General features: G+C 66.3%; 1 protein-coding gene across 10 annotated transcripts in view; it reads right to left on the bottom strand.

Moving 5' to 3' along the window:
- Positions 1–14,488: 14,488 nt before the first annotated feature.
- Positions 14,489–21,252, bottom strand: part of KIF26A (kinesin family member 26A) — a 40,210-nt gene continuing 33,446 nt past the window's right edge. For 6 of the 10 annotated variants that reach the window (XM_040478371.1, XM_040478372.1, XM_040478365.1 and 3 more), the window contains 5 exons: positions 17,821–20,674; positions 16,923–17,128; positions 16,786–16,806; positions 16,269–16,419; positions 14,489–15,713 (listed from right to left, as the gene is read on the bottom strand). In XM_040478371.1, coding sequence (XP_040334305.1) covers positions 15,532–15,713; positions 16,269–16,419; positions 16,786–16,806; positions 16,923–17,128; positions 17,821–20,674 — 3,414 coding nt within the window. In that variant the 3' untranslated portion in view covers positions 14,489–15,531. Of the gene's footprint in view, positions 15,801–16,268; positions 16,420–16,785; positions 16,807–16,922; positions 17,129–17,820; positions 20,675–21,252 lie in introns of all 10 variants that reach the window. The other 4 variants (XM_040478373.1, XM_040478366.1, XM_040478370.1 and 1 more) reach the window with 2 other exon arrangements.

Raw genomic sequence — 21,252 nt, 5'->3', positions numbered from 1 at the left:
TGAAAGGACACAAGGAGGCTGAGGCTCTGACCTTGGCATTTATCCCAGCATCACGAGGGCAGAGCTGGGACAGACCTCAGGGCCAGCGCCCCACGCACCACTTCATCGGGTGGGACAGGAGAGCTGACACACGCCAACATTCTTCCTTCACACCCTGGTCCTGGCCCAGCCCTGAATCCCTACTTGCCAGTCCTCCTGCGGCAGCAAAGCTCCTGGTGTCAGGGAGGCGGTGACCCCTTGCCCACCCTCCCCCTCAGCCCGGGGGCCCCTGGAGAGCACTGCCGACTCCGCCACCTGACTGACAAGCACATTAACATTTCATTACGGCTGGATGCTCACCTCAGCTGTCCCACACATATCAGGACGCTCCACGGGGGCCCCTGTCAGCAGGGGGACAGGCAAAGGCGGGCTGAGGGAGGGCGGGCAGCCCATCTGGGGGTGGGTACTAATACAGGGCACGGACCCGCGACAGATCACAGATCAGACGGCACGTGCTTTGGGAATGAGCGCCCCCCCCCGGCCCCGGCCCACAAAGGAAACATGAGCCGCCGGATCAGAGCCCTGCCAGCTCTGACCCCTCAGAGTGGGTGGGGGGCTGCCTCCTCACCCCCTCTGCCCCTCCCTGTCCCGGCCCCTCTCCTTGGCAAGCTGTGTCCCTGACTCAGCCACCACACCCCCCACCTTCCTCTTCTTCCCTGCCCGGACGCATTCAAATACGCTCTCTCTGGTGCTAAGAAGCGCCCCCCTCCCGCCCCACGGGCGCTGGCCAAGGCCAACGACGGGCTCTGAGAAACCACCGCTGTGCGCAGGTGCACCGGCCCTCCGCGTGCTCCCAATGTCACTGCTGTAGAGAACGTGTTCGCAGACAAGGAAATACACAATACTCCACAGTGACTTCCGCCCAGCCTGGATCCCATGGGCTCTCCACGCCCCCGCCCCCCGGGTCGCAGCCCAAACCCACGGCCACCCACCCTCCCGCCCGCCCGCCTGCCCCCCGGCCGCGCACACGATTTGACAAAGGAAGCAAGTCCCACACCTCGGGCTGGCTCCCGCCCTCCTGCAAATGTGATTCATTCAACAGGAGCCTCTTTCAGCTCAAGGCCGGGACCACACTCGGGCCGGCCTCGTTAGCTTTCCCTGCCGTTCGAGGACGGGAACGATTTCATTCTACATTACTTAGTGACAAACACGCCTGACGACCAGCTCACAAAAGCCCCAAAAGCTTAGCAGCTGGCTCCGGCTGACCTGGGGGAGCTCCCACCCAGCACGGTCTCCCACTCCCCTCCTCCCCTCCACGAATGAATGAAGGACACGGCACCAGAACCAAGGGAGGAACAGCAATTTCTGTGTCTCAGCCCAGAGCTTCCTTCCAGAGCTGCCCTTGGCCGCCTAAAGCCTCTCAGACCAAACAGCTTCCCGAAACGGCGCTGGCGGTCCCGCCATCCCAGGGGCCTCACACCTCACCGCCCTCCTAAACCCCGAGCGGCTGTGGGTGAGGCCGGGCGCAGAGGTGCCCCACGCCGAACACCAGCTCTGTGCCAGGCCCGTGCTCCTGGCTGGGCCCCCGTCCGCCGTGGACGGAGACAGCCGGAGCCACGGGCCAGGTCCGCCCCGAGGAGGGTAAGGGTGCTTGGTAAGGGCACTGCTCTCGATCCCATCCGTGAAGGATGATGGACAGCAGCATGCCGCCTCTCTCCCTTGGCTCCCCACCGACAGCCTGGGGTGCCCAGCCGCCCGCCTGGCCACCCCCAGTTGGAACTCCCCTCCGCTGACCGCCAGGGCAACAGAGCCCTTAAACTGCCCGCCTCACCCAGCAAATCCCCCGCCACGACACCTCCGTCCTTGTCCGGGCGGCTCCTTTCCGCCAAGAGGACCCTCACACCTGCCTCTCTGTTCCTGCCTGCCTCCCAGGGTCCCGCTCAGTGCCTTCTCTTCCAGGAAGCCTTCCCTGAACACCCTTGTCCCGGGCGGAAGGACCTCCCTTCCTCGGAGCAGCACCCCACACACTTTCTCTGTCCTCTCTCCTGGCCTCCGTCACCTGCCGGACTCAGGTCACCTGCTGGACTGGAGGTCCTGCTGCTGGGACCCGCAGGCACTCAGCCAAGGTGGCTGCCCCAGGGCCGGTGTCAGACAAGCCATGAAAGTCACTCCAGGATTGTGCCACCGCTCCACGCCAGGAAGCAAGTCAACAGACAGCGATGACCAGAAACAGACTAAAAAGGAGCAGACCAGATGTCAGGGCAAACAAATGCTCTTTGTCTCGGTTGCTTTTTTAAAACAGATTTTATTTTTAAGTAATCTCCACACCCCACGTGGGGCTCGAACTCACAACCCCGAGATCAAGAGTCACACGTGGGACTGAGCGGGCCGGGAGCCCCTGTTCTTTGTCTTGTTAAGGGAAAGGCTGAGTCGCCACCGAGGGGGACACTTTGGCCTGAAGGTAGGTGGGTAGGTGAGACACCCCTTCCGTTCCTCCCTCTGCCAGGACAGGGCCTTTCCGGCCACGCCTGGGAGACCGGTGGAGGGGGGTCATGGTGTAGGGCTGGACTTGGAGGCATCAGGAGCCCAGGTCACACCCAGGTCAGGGAAGGGGGCAGAGCTTTGGGGGCACACGGTGAGAGGCGGGTTTGAGGGAGCACAGTTTGAGATCCCGCAGGTCTGGGGGAGCCCAAGAGGCACAGGGCAATTTTGGAGATGGGGGGGCACGGAATCACAGATCTGGGGTTCGGGGGCCCCGGTGTCTAGAGGCGATGCGAAGCCATACCTCATGCCCAGATGTGGGCAAGGTGGTCCCGGGGAAAAGTGGGACCCACTGGAGGAGGTCCCCAAAGGGACAGAGCAGGAACGGCCACGGGGAGTTAGGGAGCATCCAGGAGGAGAGTGGTGGGGAGTGGAGGGGCCCCAGATGCCGGGACAGCAGCCCCTTCCCCAGTGACCCCAGTGTGGGAAAGGGGAAGGCTGGGGGGACACTGTGCAAGGTGCCCCCACCCAGCCTTGGTCTCCCCAGCCTTGCCCGGGGCGACGTCTCTGTGAACAGGGCTGGGGTCTCACCCTGGCGGCCCCCCCCCCCCCCCCCGCTCCAGGCTGTGGGGCCATTTGCAAGTCTAATCACCCTGCTCCAGCTCCGGCGTTCACACCCCATATATTGGCACCCACAGCTGAGATGCCTCCCCTCTACAAGCTCATGAGTATGGGGGCCCCTGCTCGCCTGACAACGCACAGGGGTCAGGAGGGAGAACGTCAGCCACCGAGGGAGGGACATCGCAGCCCCTGCCCCTGAGGCTGTCCCTCTCCCTGCCCCTCTCCTGTCCCTACCCCTCCCCTACCCCTGCCTCTCCCCTGCCCCTGTCCCTCCCCCTGCCCTTCTCCCTTCCCCTGCCCCTCTCTCTGCCCCTGCCCCTGCCCCTGCCCCTGGCTCTGGATGAGAGCCTCAGGGAACAGGACAAGGGCAGCCCCAAGGCTCAGGAAGGAAGGAAGGGAATTACAGGTCTCAGGGGAGCAGGGACAGAGCCCCTAGCAAGCAGGAACGGGCACCCCGGCCACCCCCTCTGGGGCCGGCATGCCCACCTTGCACACCCCAGGGGCAGACTCCCTTTTCGCTCGTGCACACGCACCACGCACGTGTGCACACACAGACACAGACACAGACACAGACGCGAGCCCTGCACCAATGTTAGATTCTTCCAGAAACCCTGTGAGGCAGGTGAGATTACGTGTCCTTGTTTTCCAGATTAGCAAACAGAGGCCCAGATTTGCTCAGCAGCATGCCTGAGGTCACACAGCTGGTAGGATTGTGTACCCAGACGGTCTGGCTGGGCGGGGCACTGGGACCAGTCACTGCCTGACCCTGTGTCCCCATGACTCTGGACGAGACTCTGAGAGCCCCCTTGCGTGGGGATAGAGCCAGGCCACACCCAGGTCAGGGAAGGGGCCAGACGGGCCCTGGCAGGCCGTGGGCAGAAGGGTCCAGCAGGCAGTTGTCAGACAGAAGCCCCTCCTGCCGCTCCTGCTTGGTGACAGGCATGTCCGACCGGGAGGTCAGCGCTAATGGCCGCCTCGCTCCAAGTTTGTGGTTAAGTTGACAGCAGTGAAGATTTACAAGCCGCGCCGGGTCTCCCTGCGGTGGCCAGGCTGGGGGACCAGCCCTCTGAACTCTCAGCGTGGGGAAGGCTTGGCCCAGGGCCCCTCCTCCAGGCTCGACTCCCACCCAAATCTCCCCATCTCGGCCCCTCACCTGCCGGGCCCCTTCTACCTACAGCTCTCTTCTACTCTCTCAGTTTGGGGGCTCCCACTGTCTAGGAGTCCCCAGCCCCCTGAGGGAGAAACTGAACCCTGGAGGGCTGAGGTCACAGATCAGAGCCAGCTCCAAAGCAGAAAAGTCAAGGGTCAGTGTCTTCATTTCACCATGGAGGACAGTGATGACCAGAGAGGCCCAGGAGTCTGCCTAGGTCACACAGCAGCTTTTGATGATGCTCTGATGGGACCAGAGCCCGCCCCCCCGCCAGGAGCCCCCAACATCTGGTCTGTGGCCTCTGGATCTGGCTCAGTGGTGGAGGAGCAGAAGAGGGTTCAGTGCCCAACTCCACGGGCAGCCAGCTTCCGGAGGGGACCAGGTGGGGCCTGACTCCCCCAGGGCCTGGAATCGAGAAGTTCAAGGTGGCCGCAGCTGAGCATTAACACAAGTGGGGGCTCCGGGACTGCACGGGCCTCAGCCCCGCCCCCTCCCTTCCGCCCTCCCTGCTCTGCCTGCATGCCACCCCAGAAGCTTCCCCGCCCCTCCCTCGACGCCCCCTCCCTGAGCCTCACACCTGCTGCCTCCGTGGGGGCCTCTGTTCCCCCGCCTTTGCCTTCAGAGAGGCTGTCGAGGGTCTGGGCCGATCTGCCCAAGACTCTAGACAAGGAGGCCCCCCTTCCCCTCTCATGGCCTGGCTGGGTGCCAGCTCACGGACAGTAGCGGCCACTGGAAGCTTCTAAAAGAAAATACTTGTGCTAAAGTCCAGGCTCCTTCAAGGGAGACTCCAATGCAGTCAGGCCCAAGGCCCTGAGCCAGACCCTCAGATCCCCAGACTCTCAGATCCCTAAATCCCCCCAGCCTCGGATCACATAGATCCTCAATGCTTCAGGCCCCCAGACCCTCATAGTCCCCCAGACCCCGCACGAGCACAGACCTCACACACACACACAGGAGGAAAGTGTCATGACTGCAGCTCAGGGCCGGGCCCCCAGGGCCCACTGCGGAATAGCTGGGACAGGAGTTGAGGGCTTGAACAGAGCTTGGGGTGAAAGCCTTGGAGCAGATGAAAAGCTTCTGGAAGCTTCCATCACCCACCCAAAGGAATAGCCCCCTCGCTCATGCCTCACTCAGGCCTCACCTACAGCCCTCCTCCTGCTGAGGCAGCCTGTCCCGACCCCAGCGCTGGGGTTGGGGACACAGAGGGCAGGAGACACAGTTCAGAAGGGGCTCTGATGAGGGTCCAGGCGGCGGGGGAAGCCAGAGCCAGGCAGACAGCTGTGGCAGGAAGCTCGTTCTGAGAGAGGCGGGGAGAGAGAGCCCCCCCCCCACTGCCCCCACCCTGCCTCCTGCCCCAGTTCCCCGGCCACCTGGGAAAGCCACCTGGCGAGAAGCCATCTTGTGATGTAAATGCCAGCACCATGCCTGGAAACCAGGCATGCCAGGGAATGCCAGGGACCAGGGTCCCTGGTCCTCACCCATGGCACCCCGGTCAGGCACGGGGACAGGTGACCGAGGCTTATGGCCGTCGGTGAGGGACACAGAGAGACCGCGGTTAGAGGTCCAGGCCTGACCCACCTGACTGCTCAGGAGGATTCAGCTGTGCCCCCGCCATCCTGCGCCTCAGTTTCCCCCTCCTCGCCCAAGGAGGCTGTGCAGCCTCTGTGGTTTGGAGCTGACATTGGTGCCCGCCCCGCAGGCCCCAGGAAAGGGGCAGGGATAGCAGGAACGGGGCGGGGGCACCTGCGACACAGCGTCGCCGCCGCAGGCACGTGACCGGAGGCCTGGCAGAGGGCTCCTCCCACGCGGCCTGTCCCCACCTGATGGGCCACCGGCGGCTCCGGTCCAAGCACAGCCGTGGATTTACTCAGCTTCTGTCTTGCCCTCCCCCCCAACCGTGTCTGCCACCCTGCCCTCGGCTCCCAGGGCCAGGCGCACAGCAGGGGACCTCAGCCTAGAAGGGCTTTGGCTTCTCCAAAACGCTGAGGCCCGCAAGAAGGCGGGTCCAGCACGGCCCAGCTGAGGGCTGACCCCGGGGTGGGGGGGCTGTCAGCCAGGGGCCGGGACGGGCCGACTCCCCAGCGCTAGCCTGCACCCTGCACTCTCCAGGGCCAGGCACCAATGTGCCCATAGCGCCCCAGGGGCCTCCGGAAAGGCTCGTTCCTGGAGAAACAAACCAACCAGGAGAAAGAATACGGAAATAGCCATTTTTTAAAAGGTGAGTGCCTTCAAAACGGCATCCACCAGGCCCATCAGACAGCTGCTCTCCCCCTGGTGGGTCCTGGTGCCTGAGTGCTCCCTCCACGCCCGTCTCCTGCAGCCTCCCTACCCCTGCTCCTCCCAGTCCCGATGGCGGTGGGAGGAGCGGGGGGGGGACCCTCAGAAAGGAAGGGTCTCCCGCCTCAGTATTCCCACCGCATCGCTGCCTCCGCCAAGGGCACCATCCCTTCGAAGCCGCAGCACAGAGCCCCGCCCCCAGCCTCCCTCCTCCCACCAGCTGCTCAGGGGCCGTGTCCGCTGCCCTGTTGGTCTGGAATGCGGACTTTTCGCGCAGACAGCCAGGTGTCCGGCAATGCCCGGTTTGGGACGCCCAGCCCTCCCATCCTCTGATCACAGGTGGCACGCTCACTGCTCGGGAAATCACCTCTCCTGCCACTGAGCCCCTGAGTCTGCTGTCCCGCCGGGACCAGGGGATGTGGGGAAAGAGGCCGGGACCCGGGCTCTGGGCAGCGGGGGGCGGGCCCACCGGTCTTGGGGCCCAAATCTGCGGGCACCAACGCCAGGGTCCTCCCCACAGACTTGCCAGAAAGAACGGGCTGGAGGGAGGGTGGGAGGCTGGAGAAAGGATCCCCGGCCGGCCAGGACTCCAAGAATTCCGACACGACGAGCACGGAGCGTGGGGCGGCAAGTCCCACACGTGTGTGAGCGCGAGTGTGTGCATGAATGCACGCCCGTTCATAAGTCCGGCCTTCGGGGGGAGGCACGCTTCCCGCAGAGATCCACTTTCCTCCGCGGCTTATTAACAAATTACATGGCCTGCCACGCACTCCCCCTGGGACTCCACCTCCCCGTCAGATCAGCACAACTTGAAATAAGTGAACAGTGGGATACACAAGCCCCCCGCCGCTCAGCCAGCCCCTCCTCGTCTTGACCCCGTGCCCTGCCTGGTCCCCTGGGTCCTGCCACAGGACTGGCTGAGTCGTCACCAGCTCTCCCCCGAACCGAGGGCTCAAGGCATGCCAGGTTCCCAGCCCGAGCTGTCTGTCGGGGTCCTGGGGACTGTCCCCGGGGCCTCCTGGGTCCCCTCACACAGCTGCCAGACCAGGGACCCGCACCCACCTAGGCCCTCAGCCACTCCCCTGGGTAAGGCTAACTGTAGGGGTGGGGGGTGGTCCTTAGAGGCAGTCCCAGGGCCACTGAGATGTTTGCGAGGAGATAACGAGCTAAGAAAGGCCCCGCCCACTGCTGAGGCAGGGACCGCCCACCAGGAGCCCCAGCTACGGTGGGGGGGGGGGGGGCCCAACCTTGCTCTCCTAGCCCAGAGCACCTCCTGCTGCCACCCCTCCCAGATTCCCGTGCCCCTCCGTCTGATGGCGGAGGATAACTGACTGCCGTCTCTCCCTGCTAAGCAAGGTGGTCGCAGTAGGGAGACCCGACGACAGTGGGTGCTCCCTGACGCCTGGGACTCGGAGAAGGGGTCCGCCCGGCTCAGAACCTTCTGTTCTGCTCCTCCAGGGACCCCAGAGCCTGGGGGCCAGGATGTGCAGTTTGGGGGCCACCCTCAGGCTGGGGATTCCGAGCCCAAAAGCCCTGAGGAGGGGAGACTCCAGCTGGAGCTTGCCAGGCGGGGGGCATTCTCGGCATTCCCCCAGCACACGACGGAGCCTGGAATGTTCCGTCCTTGGGAAATCCTGGGCCTTTGGATGCCCTCTGAGTGGACCAGTGGGGGTGGCCCTCGAGGGCACTGACTTAAGACATACGAACATACAAGCACCGTGTCCCTGAGTCACTCCTGCTCAGCCTCCAGAAAGCCCTGGAAACCCCCAGAAGGCTCCAGAAGCCTGAGCCCAGAAGCCACTGCGGGGGACACGGGTGCGTGCGGTGGCTGGCCAGCAGGGGCGGCTTGGGCTGCAGACTGTCCCCCCACCCCCCACACACACCGCCCGGGGTTCTCAGCCGAGGCTCATCCCGCCTCATAAAGACACCGGCGTGCCCCGCACCGGCGCTGACAGGCCCACAAATCAGGGCTGGGTTCTAGATTTAGAACTTCACCACCCTGCCCGGCGGATCAGCTTCCCCGGACGGCCACCGAGGCTGCAAGAAATACGGCCGATGTCTCCGCTGCTGGAGAAACAGGAGAGATTTATTCCAAACCACGGCGACCTGTGCTCAACGTCTGGGGCGACTCGGACACAGCCAGGCGGCACCTCCCCCTGCAGGAGGGGAGCTGAAGGCTCGGGAAGGGAGGACCCGCCCGGGGCCCACGGTGCAGCAGCCGTGCTGGGCCCCACACCCGGGGGTCCGGCCTCGAGCCAACTCATCCCAGAAACCCTGGTCCCTGCCTCCGAGCTGTGTGGGGCTCCCTTCAAAGGGCCCCGACTTGGGAGCTCTCTCTCCGTGGGGCACACGGTCCTCTTCAAGGGACAGGTAAAGGCATTTTATTCACCTAGGCCATGGTTTCCCGAATGGCCGTGCCTAGAGACTGCGGGAGCAGGGCGGACCAGCTGGCCTCGCATTCGCCACGCGGTGACGGCGTGAAGGCAGGTACGGGGTGACCTCACCCTGGAGCCGCCCTGCGGGTTCTCGGAGATGTCACTGCCTCTTCTCCAGCCGCCGGGCCCACCTGGGCCATTAGACAATTAGACGGACACCGTGGGCACCATGGCCGCGGTCCTGCGCCCACGCGGTCCTGCGCCCTATGCAGCCCGGCACCAACCAGCCAGCAGGCGCCTCCCGCACACCCCTGCCCCGTGGTCAGACACTGTGAGGGAGCCCCAGACGACGGCCCAGGCTTGCTGCGTTCCCCTCCGCCCGGACACAGACAGCACCCCTGGGGCCTCGCAGCTGTCATCTCAGAGCGCCAGGGCCTGCGGGCGCCAGTGCCGGTGGGTACCCGGCGAGGAGTCAGCAGAGAGACCGGGCCAGGCAGGGACCTTGTGCCACAGGACACCCATCCCGGACCGCGCCCCCCTGGTAGGCACAGGGGCCTCCGCGCGGCGGGCGAGGGCTCTAAAAATGGCTCTGGCCCGATGCAAGGCTCCCAGTGCCCAAAGCTGGAAGAAAATTAGGCGGTATTGGATTATAACCCCGAGTGTGAAATCGGTGTCCCCAGCAGCGAGGGACTAATTAACAAAGGGGAGAGAAGAGACGGGCCTCTCGCGGGAGTGAGTCCAAATAATCTGGGGAGGTGCCCCGCTTTGGTGTGCTGTCCTGGGGGAGGGCGGATCCCGGACCAGAAAGACACGCGGGGAAATGTGAACAAATATTGGCTTTAGCTCCTGAAAACGTATCAACACTCGCTCCATTACACTCTGTAAGACGTTAGCGTCAGGGAAGCTGAGTGTGGGGCGTATGGGAATTTGTACTGTCTTCAGAAATCTCCTGTAAACCTAAGATAAAATGTGTTTACTTATTTGCTTATTTCTTTATCTGAGAGAGAGTGCGCGCGGGCAAGCAGGGGAGAGGGGCAGAGAGACAGGGAGAGAACCTCGAGCTCCACTGTCAGCGCGGAGCCCGACGCAGGGCTCAGTCCCACGCCCCTGGGATCGTGACCTGAGCAGGAACCAAGAATTTGACACTCAACTGACCGAGCCACCCAGTCGGCCCCAAGATAAAATCTCTTTTTAAAAGGTGATTCTGAAACAGATAGAGGCAGAAGACTGAGGTTGGATGGGGCTGGGCGGCAGGTGCATATGACATTCTGTGCTTGTCACTGGGGGTCTGTTTCACAAGGTGGAAAGAAGGAGGGATCAGGGAAGGGAGAGGAGGGGAGAGAGGGGAAGGGAGGAGGAAGGGGAAGGGAGGGAGGGAGGAGAGGAGGGGGGAGGGAGGAGGGGGAAGGGCAGGGGAGGAGAGGGGAGAAACGGATGGGAGAGGAGAAGCGGGACGGGAGGGGAGGGGAGAAGCACATTCCTCGAAGGCTCCAGGACCCAGCTCAGCAGCCCACATCTGTTCAGACAGAAGGCCGAGAGGCATTTGTGGTTGTCAGTCTGGGACGGGGTGACCTGGTCAGGAGGGGATTCGGGGAGGACGGTGAGGCTACGGCTGGGCCTGAAGCCCGGTGACCCTGGGGCAGGGCAGGGGGACAAGGAGGGAGGGCCCATGGCTGCTCCAGGTACAGACACCGGTGGGCCCACCCCTCCCAGAAGGCCCCTCCCCTCCCAGAGGACCCCTCCCCTGAGACCTCGGTGTCCCTGCACTCCCGCCAGCCCCCCTGGGCCAGGCCACGCTGGGGACACCATGCCCCTCGGCCCTGGCCCTGTCTAACTGCCTAATGGGGTCTCGGGGTCCCCAACCACAACACGGGCCGGGGTCACCAGGACGTCCGGGGGCCCCCTGCCCTGGGTTCTGGGCCGGGAGGCTTCTGTCCGGGCTGAGGGCTGCGCCCCCCCGCCCCCACGAGGCAGACCCAGCCCGCGGGAAGCCAGCTCCTCCGTGGCCCCCGCCCAGCCTCCCAGGCTTCCTGTGTGGAAACGGGGCCTGGATCCCGCCTTGGTAAACACGTTATCGGGAGGGAGAAGTCACCCTTCGGGCTTCCTGTTTGCTGCGGCCGACTCCAGGGCCAGGCCCCAGCCCCCCAGGGCCCTCGGGGACCCTGTCTGCCTCCGTCCCCCTAGCTCCTGTCCCAGTGGAGCCGCTGAGACAGGCCCTCCCCCACCCAGGGCTGCAGGGCGGCCCCATGGGAGGGGGGTGCTCAGACTCCCCGGGACAGTGGGGCCGAGGCGGGCCAGGGGTGAGCGCCGGGCGGGGGGGGGACCCCGAGGCGAAGCGACGCCCAGCCGGGCGGGCGCTCTCGAAGCGCGAGGAAGACTGAGGCACCCAGACCTCGAGCAAGAGCCCAGGGCCCTGACAGACGGCGGACCCATCACCTCAGGCTGCAGTGTGGACTCACCCCATTCCCCCCACCACCCCAGGACACGGGCCAGGAAGAGTCGAGGCCCCATAGCTGGCCTCACGGGGCCAGGACCCGGCAGAAGCACGGCCCCTGCAGACACAGTGTGCTGCTCGGAGCTCCGGAAGGCCAGGCTCCCCCACCTCTGCCACCGCCATCCCCAGTATCACCGCTGCCACTGTGATGGCCCTACCCTGCCACCATGGCTGTCACCGCAGCGGCCACACGGCCCTCCCCACCGCCATCGTTGTGTGAGGTGACGGGAAGAGGAAGCTCAGAGACCCAGTCACTCCCAAAGCTTCAGGCCGTCCCCCTGGCTCCTGAAATCCCCCCCGGGTGGCAGGCGGGGGGGGGGGGAAGTGGGGGGCATCATGCCCCTCTGCCCAGATTAAGGCCCAGGAAGGAGACGGCAGGCTCTGAACCCTGGTGGGGCTGCAGGCCAGGTACCCAGCTCCTGCCCACCCACCTGCCCCCACCTTTGTTCCCAGCCACCACAGGTCCCTGTGAGCCCCCTGCCCTGGTCATCCAGCCCAGCCTGACCTCCACCTGGCCTCACCTTCCCGAGCGGCCCCCCCAGTGCCCGGGGCCACGGTGGGCAGGGCGGGCAGAGCAGGCCTGGACTCGTGGAGTGAGTCAGGCGGGCACCTCACCCCCGGGAGTGGGCTGGCCGGGTGCCAGGCCGGCCTCGGAGGCAGAGACGCCCGCCGGGGCTGGCTCCTGTCCTTGTCCCCAGATGGCCCAGGCAGGCGTCTCACCAGCTCTCAGGGCACCATCACTCCCATCCCTGGGGTTGGCTGACCCTGGCCCCCCGACACAGGAAACCCCCTCCCCCCGGCCCTGAGTGTTCTAAATCCGTGCCTCCTCCAAGAAGAAAGTCCAGAGGAGGAGCCTGAGGTAGCCCGGCTCACTGTGGGTCTCTGTGTCCCCACACATCCCATAAACAGGATGCCCACAGACCCCTTATAGGTGGCATCACACGAGGGCCGCCTCAGCGTTGGTCCGAGAGCTGGGTCCCAGGCAGCTGTGGCTTTCCCATCCATGAAATGGGCACTCCCCAGCTCGGTTCCCAGCCTGTAATGACAGGGCTGAAGGCTTTGATGTCCCAGATGAAAGGCGGGCCCCAGGCTCCAGCTGCCCCCAGAACAGGGGGTTCCCATCCAGAAAAGCAGGCGCCACCCTCCCAGAGCCTCCCCTGGACTGTGGGAAGGAGGCTCCCCTAGCTGGCCCCAAAGGTCAGCCACCCCCAGCAGTAGCTGGCGGTGGGGGGGGGGGGGGGGGGGGGGGGGGGGGGGGGGGTCGGAGAGGGTCAAGGGCATCAAGGGCTTGTCATCAAGGAGCAGGCTCTGGGCCCCACCAGTGACTGAGGGGTAGGAGAGGGAGGAAGGGGTGTTCTCTGCAGGAGGAAGGGACCCACACAGCACCCCCAAGTGCAGTCCACCCCCCACAACAGCTCTGGCCAGATGGTCAGGACACTATGGCCTTGGCTCTCAGGCAGGCCTCCCCCAGTCTCCTGTGTGACCACCCCAGCCCCAACCCCGCCCTGTTCTCTGATGTGGGGGTGGCCCTGACCCCACCCAGGCCCCAACACTGTGCTGGTCCCTCAGGATGGAGGAGGGCGCCCAGCACCCCTGCATGGCAAGGTCAGACCATGGGTCACAGCCAGCTGGGCCTGGCTCACGGGAGTCCCAGACCAGGTGGGCTTCTCAGCCCGTCCCCTCAGATATCAGGTCCTGAAAGCCTGTCTCCCATCCCACCCAGAGCCCCACCACAGCCACCTGGACCCCTCAGCGCCTCCCAAATTCGGTGGCGGACAAGCAGGCTTGGTGGCTAGGCCTGAGCCCAGGCCGGGAATCAGATCTGGCCTCCGAATAGAAAGGGAGAGTCCGGGGGTGCTCCGGGCTGCCGTTGCCTCTGGCTGACACGGGAGCCCAACCCCAGGGGCTGGAGGCCGTGCCGTAGGCAGCAGGGAGCAAGAAGGCAGCCTGGGGCGGTTGGGGGGGGAGGGCTCAGTGCAGAGGCCAGGAGGGGCCGGGGAGGCATTCTGCACGCTGTCAAACGCTGTTGGGTGTGGGCCCTGCTTCTGCCCCCAGCTGGGCCTCCCCCCTGAGGAGAAACCTCGTTCCCTCGTTCCCCTTTCCTCCAGCAAGTATCCCCTGAGGCCCCACCGAGGCCCAGCGCTGTGCCCAATGTGGGGGCACAGCAATGACTCAGACCCCACCCCACCCTTCAGAGGCCCCACGGAGGCGGGGAGTACAGGCAGAGACCACACGAGGTGTGGGGTGCAGGGCGGAACAGCCCCCGTGCCGGAGGGGGAGTCCCAGACCACACTAGGAAGGGCCCCGCCAGCTGGGAGGGGCCGTGGTGCCCGCGGGGGCCGGGGGCGCGCAGACGGGGTGGGGGCAGCAGTGGGGCCGCTCAGGACCAGGGTGTGAGCATCGGGCAGGGCCGCCTGAGGCCTGCAGAAGGTGCAGGGTGGGGAGGGCGGCCGTGCCCGGCGGGGGTCCTGCCAGCTCGGGGGTCCTGAGCCTGATGTGTCCTGTGTGTCTGCTCATCTGTCTCCTGGAGAGACAGGCAGGGGACAAAGGAAAGAGATCAAGGGTCTCCCACTGCAGTACCTGCCTCAATTTCCCCAGCTAGCATGACCCCTGGGAAGGGCCCCGAGCCCGCCAGAAAATGCTGCTTCCCACCAGCCCAGCCCCATCCCGTGGACCCTGACTCAGTCTGTCCCTGCTCTGTCCCCTCTCGGTCTGTCGGTCTGTCCTACTCTGCCCTCTCGGTCTGTCCCTCCTGTCCCCTCTCAGTCTGTCCCTCTCTGTCCCCTGTCAGTCTGTCCCTCTCTGTCCCCTGTCAGTCTGTCCCTGCTCTGTCCCCTCTCAGTCTGTCCCTCTCTGTCCCCTTGGTCTGTCCCTGCTGTCCCCTCTCGATCTGTCCCTCTCTGTCCCCTGTCAGTCTGTCCCTCTCTGTCCCCTCTCGGTCTGTCCCTACTCTCCCCTCTCACCTGCAAGGTTGGTCCCCGCAGGGCTGCTGCAGGGCCGACAAGCAGAAGGTAAGTCCCCTGCTGTCCTGGAGATGCATCCTTCAATGCCTTGAGGCCACTTCACCCCAGGACCCTTGCAGGGCAGCTCGCCCAGTGAGCTCAGGAGCCATTTTAACAACCGATGTGTCTTTTATTCACAAAAGCTGCAGCAAGATGTTATCTACACATTTGTACAAAGGTTTGGACGCCCTTAGAAAATGCACAACGGTCAGAAAACAGAGCCCATTGTGCCGGGAACACATACCTCAGCAAATTCACCCCTGGTCTGCATTTGGCAAGAAGTGCCTCCCAAGGACCCCTGCCCTGCCCAGGGTGCCCCCCAGAAAGAGCCTGGCCTGAGGAATACCTTCCATAGAAAACCATAAAAACATAGATCATTTGTCTCCAAATTCCCACTGCAAATACTGCATTTATAGGCAAAATGATATAAAAATATGAACCTAACAGAACCTTTACAAAACCCTTATCCCCCACATTTTTTGTGTGTGTTTTCTTTTGTTTTGTTTTTGCTTGTGGTTTTGGTAAGAATTCCTGCCGTAGAAGAAGGCGCCATGTGCCTTCAGCTCAGCCCATGGGTGCTGCCCTCCCTGTGTCCTCAGGACAGAGCAGGTCCTCGGGGAAGGGAAGGTGGGCCGTCCCTGCCCGGAGGACCCCCAGTTCCATCTGCAGAGAGAACTGCACGCAGACCCAGGGCCTGGTGACCACTAGGGCCGGCTCTGCCGAGAGGAGACAGCTGTAAAGGAGAAGTGATCCTGACCTTCGGGCCTGCTGAGCCCAGAGCTGTCCTGCTACATGAATCTGCTTGGCTGGAGAGAGGCTCCTGCTGGGCACTTGGATGGCCACCGCGGCCGCCAGGCCACAGCCTGAGCACACTGTCTGCTGGTGTCTTGAGTCCTTAGCACCAAACGCAAAAAGGAGAGAAGTCCAGTTCAAGGTTAAAGGCACTTGTGTCGTTGTCTGGATGGTGACAGTCTCTGTCTCCGCACGCTCGTTCCCTGTCCGCTCACTGCACTCGGCCAGCCCCTCCCTCACGCTCCCTCGCCTCTGAGACCCCCCCGGTCCTTCAGCCGACCCTCTGCATCCTCCTCCCTCCGACCCCTACCACATCCTCGCTCCCTCCCACGCCCCCTCTGCGCACCCCAGTGCCCAGCCTCAGACGTCCACCTCCTGCGGCCCGGGCGTGGCAGCGGGGGCGGAGACGCTGATGTCAAAGCAGGTGACCATCATGACGTGGGCCTTACACAAGTTCACGCACTGCTCCAAGGCGGCCGTGGCGTGCTCCAGGGCCGCCAGGTACTCTGCTGACTCGGGCTCCAGCTCCGGGTCCACCTCGACTGGGGAGGGACAGCAAGCAGCTGGTCAGGCCAGGGGTTCCCACGGGGCCGAGGAAATGCTTCTCTCCCCTCCCGGCTTTTGGGTCCCTGTCTGGGCCAAGGTGAAGGTGAGCAACTGGAGTTCTAGAGGGAAGTGGCTGGCTTAGGGGCGCAGCAGGCAAGGGGCACCAGGGCGGTGGGGGCACACTCTAGAATCCTACAACCCTGCGCCTCCCGGGATGGGGATATCAGTTCTCCTCCCAGCAGAGGGGCGGGGCTCACACTGCCCCTCCCAGCAGAGAGGGGCGGGGCTCACACTGCCCCTCCCAGCAGAGAGGGGCGGGGCTCACACTACCCCCCAGCAGAGATGGGCGTGGCCACAGTGCTCCTCCCAGAAGAGGGGCGGGGCTCACACCACCCCTCCAAGCAGAGAGGGGCAGGGCCACACTGCTCCTCCCAGCAGAGGGGCGGGGCTCGCACTGATCCTCCCAGCAGGGGGGCGGGGCCACACTGACCCTCCCAGAAGAGGGGCGGGGCCACACTGCTCCTCCCAGCACCGAGGGGCCGGGGACTCACACTGCTCCAGCCAGCGGCCGGGCTCCACCATCAGCCGGCCCTGGGTCTCGGCCAGCTCCCCGCATAGGTGCTCACGCTTGGCCTGCACCTCTCGCAGCCTCTGCTGCCTGCGCTCAGCCAGCCGCAGCGTGGCACTGTTGCACGCCGGACCCTGGGGGGCAAGGGATGGGCGGGGTGGGGGTGCTCAGGCATGGAGGGCAGCCCACTCCCATGCTCTCCCACCATCCCCAGCTTTGGAAGGAGGGTCTCCCTCCAGCCCCCAGGCCTGGGCCAATGTACGGTGGGGCCTCAGAGGTGGGCAGGGGTCAGACCCGGGCCCCCCACAAGGTGGGGCTCCCACCAGGTGCTCCCAAAGCAGCCTGCCAGTGCCTGGGCCCAGGTTGTGGGAAACAGCTGTGGTAAAAGCTCCATCAGATGCAACTCCAGGGGACAACAGTGGTGACCTCAGGACCCCTCGGACCACCCACTCTGCCCAAGTGGGCATCAGCAGCCACCACAGGTTCAAGGTTGTTCCTACCTTCTCCACATCCTGGGAAGGCTGAGGGCAAGAGGGGAAAGTAGGGTCAGCTGGCCGCTGGGCCACACCCTCCAGGGCCCACCCTGCCATCCCAGGACCTCTCACCACCAGCCGCCCAGCCCCCTGCTGGCCCTGACCTCAGGCGGATCCTCCCTCGGGAGCGGGCGGTGCCGCTGCAGCCGCTCCACGTCGTCGATCTCATACACCTTGATCTCGAAAGGCTCCTTCAGGGAGCCGGCCAGGGGCGGGGGCAGGTCCACCCACTGCCCGGGGAGGCTGGGCTTGCGGCCCAGGGCAGCCGTGTCGGGCATTGGGGCTGGGATCAGCCGTCTCCTCTGCAGACCTGGAACAGAGAGCCGGGCCCTGGATGCACGGAGACTGGGGGCCCAGGCCCAGGCCCCAGCCCCGGCCCAGCCTGCCCAGGGCCTGAGAGAGAAAGAAGATAGCACCGGGGCCAGATCCAGAAATCCCCAGCCTCTCCAGGCCACTTGTCACCTGGACAGCCACTCCAGCTGCCGCTTACAGCCTCGTGGTTGGCCCTCCCCTGAGGGCAGCCCTCAATACCCCAGCCAGCCAGGCTGAGGCCCAACGTAACACTCCCTAGCCCAGCTGCCCCAGGACAGACTCCTGAGCCAGGCTTGAGGGGCGCGCCCCACCCATAGCTCCCAGGATGTCCCTCCCTGCTCCCCACCCCTACCCCCACGCCCCACCCCCACGTCCCAGCCACCCACACACACACACACATACACACACACACAGAGCAAGGAGCTGGCCCTGTCCCCCCAGGTCAGGGTAGGAGGCGGGAGCGGCCATGGCAGGGGGCTCCCATGCAGCTAGGCCCGAGCCCAGGGAAGCACCTGACCGGGAGCCCCAAATGCAAGGCCTCCCCGGCTCCCGGTGCCCCGTCGGGGTGACCCGCACAGACTTGCACTCGCCAGCCTGCTCTAACAGCACAGCCCCAGCCTCGGAGGTGGCAGGGGGTCAGAGGAGGGCACGCGGTAGGTGCCAACAGCGGAGGGCAGCACCCGCACCCACCTGTGGCCCTCTTCTTGGGAGACCTGAGGCTTCGAGAGCGCGCGCCAGGGGAGGCGGCCCCACCGTCGCTCATGGAGTCGGGGGCAGAGGAGGCACTGCCGGTGGCCTCGCTGTCACGGAGCACGCTCTCATAGCCGCTGCTGCCACCGCTGTGGTAGAACAGGGCGGTGCGGCCCATGGCGGGCGGGAGCTCGCCACTCAGCACGCTGCTGTTGTCACTGCCGTGGCCGCTGCTGCAGCGCTGGGGCCTCCGTGGGGCAGTCACCTTGCTATAGGGGGAGGGCAGCGCCGGGCCCGCGGGCGGCCGCTCCTCCCCCACGTTCACACCACTGTCACTGCCGCTGTCCGAGTCCACTGAGCCCCAGGGGGGGCCACCTCTGCCAGGGGCTCCGCTGGCTGCCAGCTCGTTGACGCGGCTATGGGCGGCCCGGAGCGCCTGCTTGGTGCCCATGATGGTGCCGCGGCTGGCCTTGGCCCCCATGCCAGGCACTGCCCGTGGGGCCACCCGGGGCGCCATCACGGGGCCACCGGGGGTCCTGCCCACTGCTGGGGTTAGTGGCTTCACGGGAACACCCAGAGCCCTCGACCCACCAGCTGCTAGGCTGCGGCCCTTGCCCCCTGCGGCCGGGGGCTTCGGGGCCCCCACTCCCTTGGCTGGGCTGCCCCTGCAGGCAGGAGCGGGCCCAGGCGTGGGGCTGGTGGACGGTACGCCCAGCCTGGGCACGGCCCGGGCTGGCCTGCCGGGAGCTTCCCTGGCCTTGCCGCTGCTGTGCCCCAGGAGCTCACACCGCTCCAGAGAGCCGTGGGTGGTGGGACGGGACACTGCCTCCGCCTTGCCAGCCCTGGCCTTCAGGCTCGACGTGGCCCTGGGGACGGAGTGGTCAGCCCGGCCACCGGGCCTGGCCTCCTCCTCCCCTCGGGGGAGGGCGGCAGCCGCAGGTCGCGAGAGGCCCCCGGACTGGGGAGCGGCCAGAGCTGGGCCACTCTTGTGCTCCAGGCTGGATTTGCGCACCGGAGGGGCTGGGGGGGCCGCCCCGCTGGGCCTCGGGAAGAGGCCTCCCTTGGGGACCACACTTTTCTTGCGGCTGGGGGCATCCTTCGGGCCGCCGGAGCAGGCAGCCGCGTCGGCCAGGGCGTCCCTGCAGGACGCGGTGGGCGTGCTCACACCCAGTGTGGTGGCTCCCCTCCGCAGCGGTGGGATCTGAGCCACGGCCTCCGGCCTGTGGCCTGCCCTGGCTGCCACCTCACAGCCGTCCACGACCCTGCGGGCCCAAGGCAGCGCGGGGGCCGGGCTGGAGGCCCTGCCGGCAGAGACCCCCTGGAGGGCACCACATTCATCTGCCCGCAGCAGCCAAGGGTCCTCGAACGGGCCTCCAGGGCCCGGCGGGCTCTGGGCCAGGCGAGGGCAGCCTGCACGGCTGGCCGCTGAGGGAGTCCTCGGTTTCCGGGGAAGGCTGGAGTGGATGGTCTGTGCCGGGGCTGCCCCCCACGGGGACACGGCCAGGCACTCCCGGCCAACTCGGGCGGGGGCTGCGGCGGCCGCTTCCCCAGGATGAGGACTCCGGGCCGGGCCAGGACTGTCCGATCGCCCGTGCTCCGGGAACCGACGGCGGCCATCATCCGGGGAGCCGCCCAGGACGGGGGGGCCCGGAGGGTCGGGCCTTGCCGGCGAGTCAGGGCCGGCCCCGAAGGGAGGCTGCGGCGCGGGGCTGTGGCGACCGTCCGCGCGCACGCTGACCTCGCTGAGCCGAGAGCTGATGGAGGAGCCCTGGCTGCTCCCGGCCCAGGCTGCGCCCTCCGAGGGCCCGCCGGGCGCCTGGGTGGTGTAGGCATCGAACTCGTCGTTGATGCTGCTAATGATGCTCACGGGCCTCGAGCCGGAGGCCAGAGCCTGCAGAGAGCAGTTGCTGCCGAAGCTGGCCAGGCTGGCGGGGCGGCCGGAGCCGGTGAGCCCGCCCAGAGACAGCTCCTCCACCACCGTGAACACCAGCTCGTCCTCACCGTTCAGCTCCACGGGCTGCTGCAGGGTCACCGTGGTGGTCAGCAGGCCCCGCTCCAGACGGCGGCCTCGTGCAGACGGGCGGGGGCGGCCCGTCTGCCCGCTCGTGCCCACGGGGGGTGTCCGTGCCGCACCATCTGTGTCCGCGCCCCCGGGGTCCTCGGGGGCCGGGCCGGCTTCTGGCTGCCGAGGAGGCGGAGGGGCCGGGCCGGGCAGTGGCCTCCCGCCTCCGCCCGCGGTGACCTTGTCCGGCCCGGGTGGCACAGGCCTAACGCTGCCTCCCTCCCTCTGGTCGGCGCTGGCCCTGGAGGGCTCTGGGGCACCCCGGTGGGTGTCCGGGCCGGGGCTGCCTCGAGGTGTGCTGGCCGCCAGCGGGGAGCCCACAGCCTTCCTGGGGGCGGCGGCCTCGGGCGGGGAGGGCCTCCTGGCCCCGCAGGCCGGGCCGGGCTGGGCCCCACTGGTGACGCTCAGGGTTTCGGAGGGACCCTCGCTGCCGTCAATGCCCTCCAGCCGCTCCTGCAACTCGGCGAAGGTGCTACAACGGAAGTGGTCGGCGTCTCGAGGGCCCTGGGAGGGCCTGCGGCGGCTCAGCGCGGGGATGATGGGCACGAAGTCGGGCGGGCCCTCGTTGTCAGTGAGCTCGCGGTCGGACAGTGCCGTCCCGCCAGGCCCCACGTAGATGACGGTGTCGCAGGACTGCTCACTGCTGGACGAGCACTCGGGGTCTCCGGGTGAGCTGGGGGCCAGGCGGCCAGGGTCAGGGGCCACGGAGCGGCGGAAGGGTCGCAGGTGCGGTGGGCGGCGGGCGCGGCCTTCCTCACAGGAGCTGTCCCCGCCCGAGGAGCTGGACGCGTACTGGGGGCAGAGCAAGTGGGTGAGCGGCCGCCTGACCCACCGCTCACCGCCCCCCCCCCCCGCCCCGCCCGCCCCCGCGCCCCGGCGACACGTGCCGCTCACCGCCCCGGAGGACACAGCCACGGCACTGGGTGGCCCCTGGGGTGGGGCCGCCGCAAGCACCAAGCACAACCGCACCTTCTCCGGAGCCCAAGGAAATAGCATTAAGCTGAATCACAGGGACGCAAGGACACGCAGCCACGGCCACACCACCCGTAACTGCGAATCCAGGATTCAGACCCAGGTCCATGTGACCCCGGGGTGGCCCTCACGCCATCCTCCTGCCCCTCCGAGGGCTGCCCGGGAAGTTTTCTGCTGATTGGCGCCCGGGGGCCACGGGGACCCCGCCAGGTTGCCCGGACCACAGGCCTACCCCTGTGCCGGAGACACAGAGGCCAAGCAACCCCAAGTCCCCCTCGGGGACAGGCTCCAGCCCTGCATCAGATGCCCAGGGCCCAGGCCCGGCTCCCTACCTTCTCTGGGCAGAGCCCCACGGGGCCAACCAGAGATGGGCAGCAGGCTCCCCACCCCGCCAGGCA

This window comes from Herpailurus yagouaroundi, unplaced genomic scaffold (genome assembly GCF_014898765.1).
Source record: "Herpailurus yagouaroundi ecotype Mexico unplaced genomic scaffold, PumYag 141, whole genome shotgun sequence".
Classification (NCBI taxonomy): domain Eukaryota; kingdom Metazoa; phylum Chordata; class Mammalia; order Carnivora; family Felidae; genus Herpailurus; species Herpailurus yagouaroundi.
Note: the sequence above shows the minus strand (reverse complement) of the source record. Positions and strands in the feature narration are given on the sequence as shown.